Genomic DNA, 1,297 nt, shown 5'->3' with positions numbered 1-1,297 from the left:
TATGTGTATATGTATATATATATATATTTGCGTGTGGCTATTTGTCTTATAGATTAAAAAATTGTCCCGCTGGGAAGTGATTGATGTGGTGCGCACAATGTCAACAGAACAGGCTCGTTCTGGAGAGGGGCCCATGAGTAAATTTGCACGTGGATCAAGGTTTTCTGTGGCTGAGCATCAAGAGCGTTACAAAGAGGAATGTCAGCGCATCTTTGACCTACAGAACAAGTGGGTCGTTTTAGTGCTGCAGAAAATCCAAGCTGGAAAGGGGAGAAGTTCCAGGCATTATTTCATAATAAAGAGGAGGTCACTTAAAAGTTTCACTACCTAGGTAGTCAGATATCCAACATGTCGGGGTAGTATCTGTTTGTAATACCACCACCAGAGTACCTATTCCTTCAAACCAACTTGGCAAAATTTTTGAATGGAAAGAGATGCTGGTCTTGAGCTCTAGGTTTCATGACAACTCTTGTGGCCTACTTGGGCCTAACAGACAGCACAATGGTAGCAGGTGACAGGTGGGTGGGGCTTTTTCTAACAGTTTAGGTGTGAGAGGAGAGTAATACACTTTTAAAAATGACCAGTGTGCTGATTTATTTCTCAAGTTGTCTCCAGGAATTCTGAAAGAGTTACTACAATTTTTCAAACTTGTCTTGTTTACCAAATGTCTAGGAAAACTTCGTAAAGCTTTTCTGTTAAGGGCCCCATGTCTTAGTGGATTTTGAGTATGCCTTTTTTAAGGTTGATCTCCCAGTTTTTTACTTTTGCCTGCAACCATATTTCTTTAGCTCTTTCTGCACGTTGATTTTTCTCTTTTTAGGGTTCTGTCATCAACTGAAGTCTTATCAACTGACACGGACAGTAGCTCAGCTGAAGATAGTGACTTTGAAGAAATGGGAAAGAACATTGAGAACATGTTGCAGAACAAGAAAACCAGCTCTCAGCTATCACGTGAACGGGAGGAACAGGAGCGGAAGGAACTACAGCGAATGCTACTCGGTGAGGATGGTGGCTTCACAGATACAAAAGAGAAAGATTGAAAAAGGAGAATAAATAACTGCAGACTGTAATTGAGGTGGATCTGGAGGCAGAAGATTTAGGGGATGCATGTGGAAGTCTGTAGATGAAGTAGAAAGCTTTTTACAAACAGGACTCTAGGCTTGTCTGTGGAGGACAAATTGAAAAGATGCTGTCAATCCACTGCTGCCTCTGTATCAGGTGCTTGGCCAAGCCTGGGCTATAAGTGCTGTACTTCAAATGAGCTCTTTGTGCATTTATCCTGGAGGATAAGAGTTTT

The 1,297-nt window shown here is 41.6% G+C and overlaps 1 protein-coding gene across 12 annotated transcripts in view; it reads left to right on the top strand.

Moving 5' to 3' along the window:
• TAF1 (TATA-box binding protein associated factor 1) overlaps nt 1–1,297 on the top strand; it is a 100,938-nt gene that overhangs the window by 27,484 nt on the left and 72,157 nt on the right. For all 12 annotated transcript variants that reach the window (XM_017516745.2, XM_017516739.2, XM_017516736.2 and 9 more), the window contains exons 21-22: nt 53–228; nt 821–999. In XM_017516745.2, coding sequence (XP_017372234.1) covers nt 53–228; nt 821–999 — 355 coding nt within the window. The remainder of the gene's footprint in view (nt 1–52; nt 229–820; nt 1,000–1,297) is intronic.

The sequence above is a fragment of the Cebus imitator genome, unplaced genomic scaffold, assembly GCF_001604975.1.
Source record: "Cebus imitator isolate Cc_AM_T3 unplaced genomic scaffold, Cebus_imitator-1.0 Scaffold602, whole genome shotgun sequence".
NCBI lineage: Eukaryota > Metazoa > Chordata > Mammalia > Primates > Cebidae > Cebus > Cebus imitator.
This window is presented reverse-complemented; position numbering and strand designations above follow the sequence as displayed.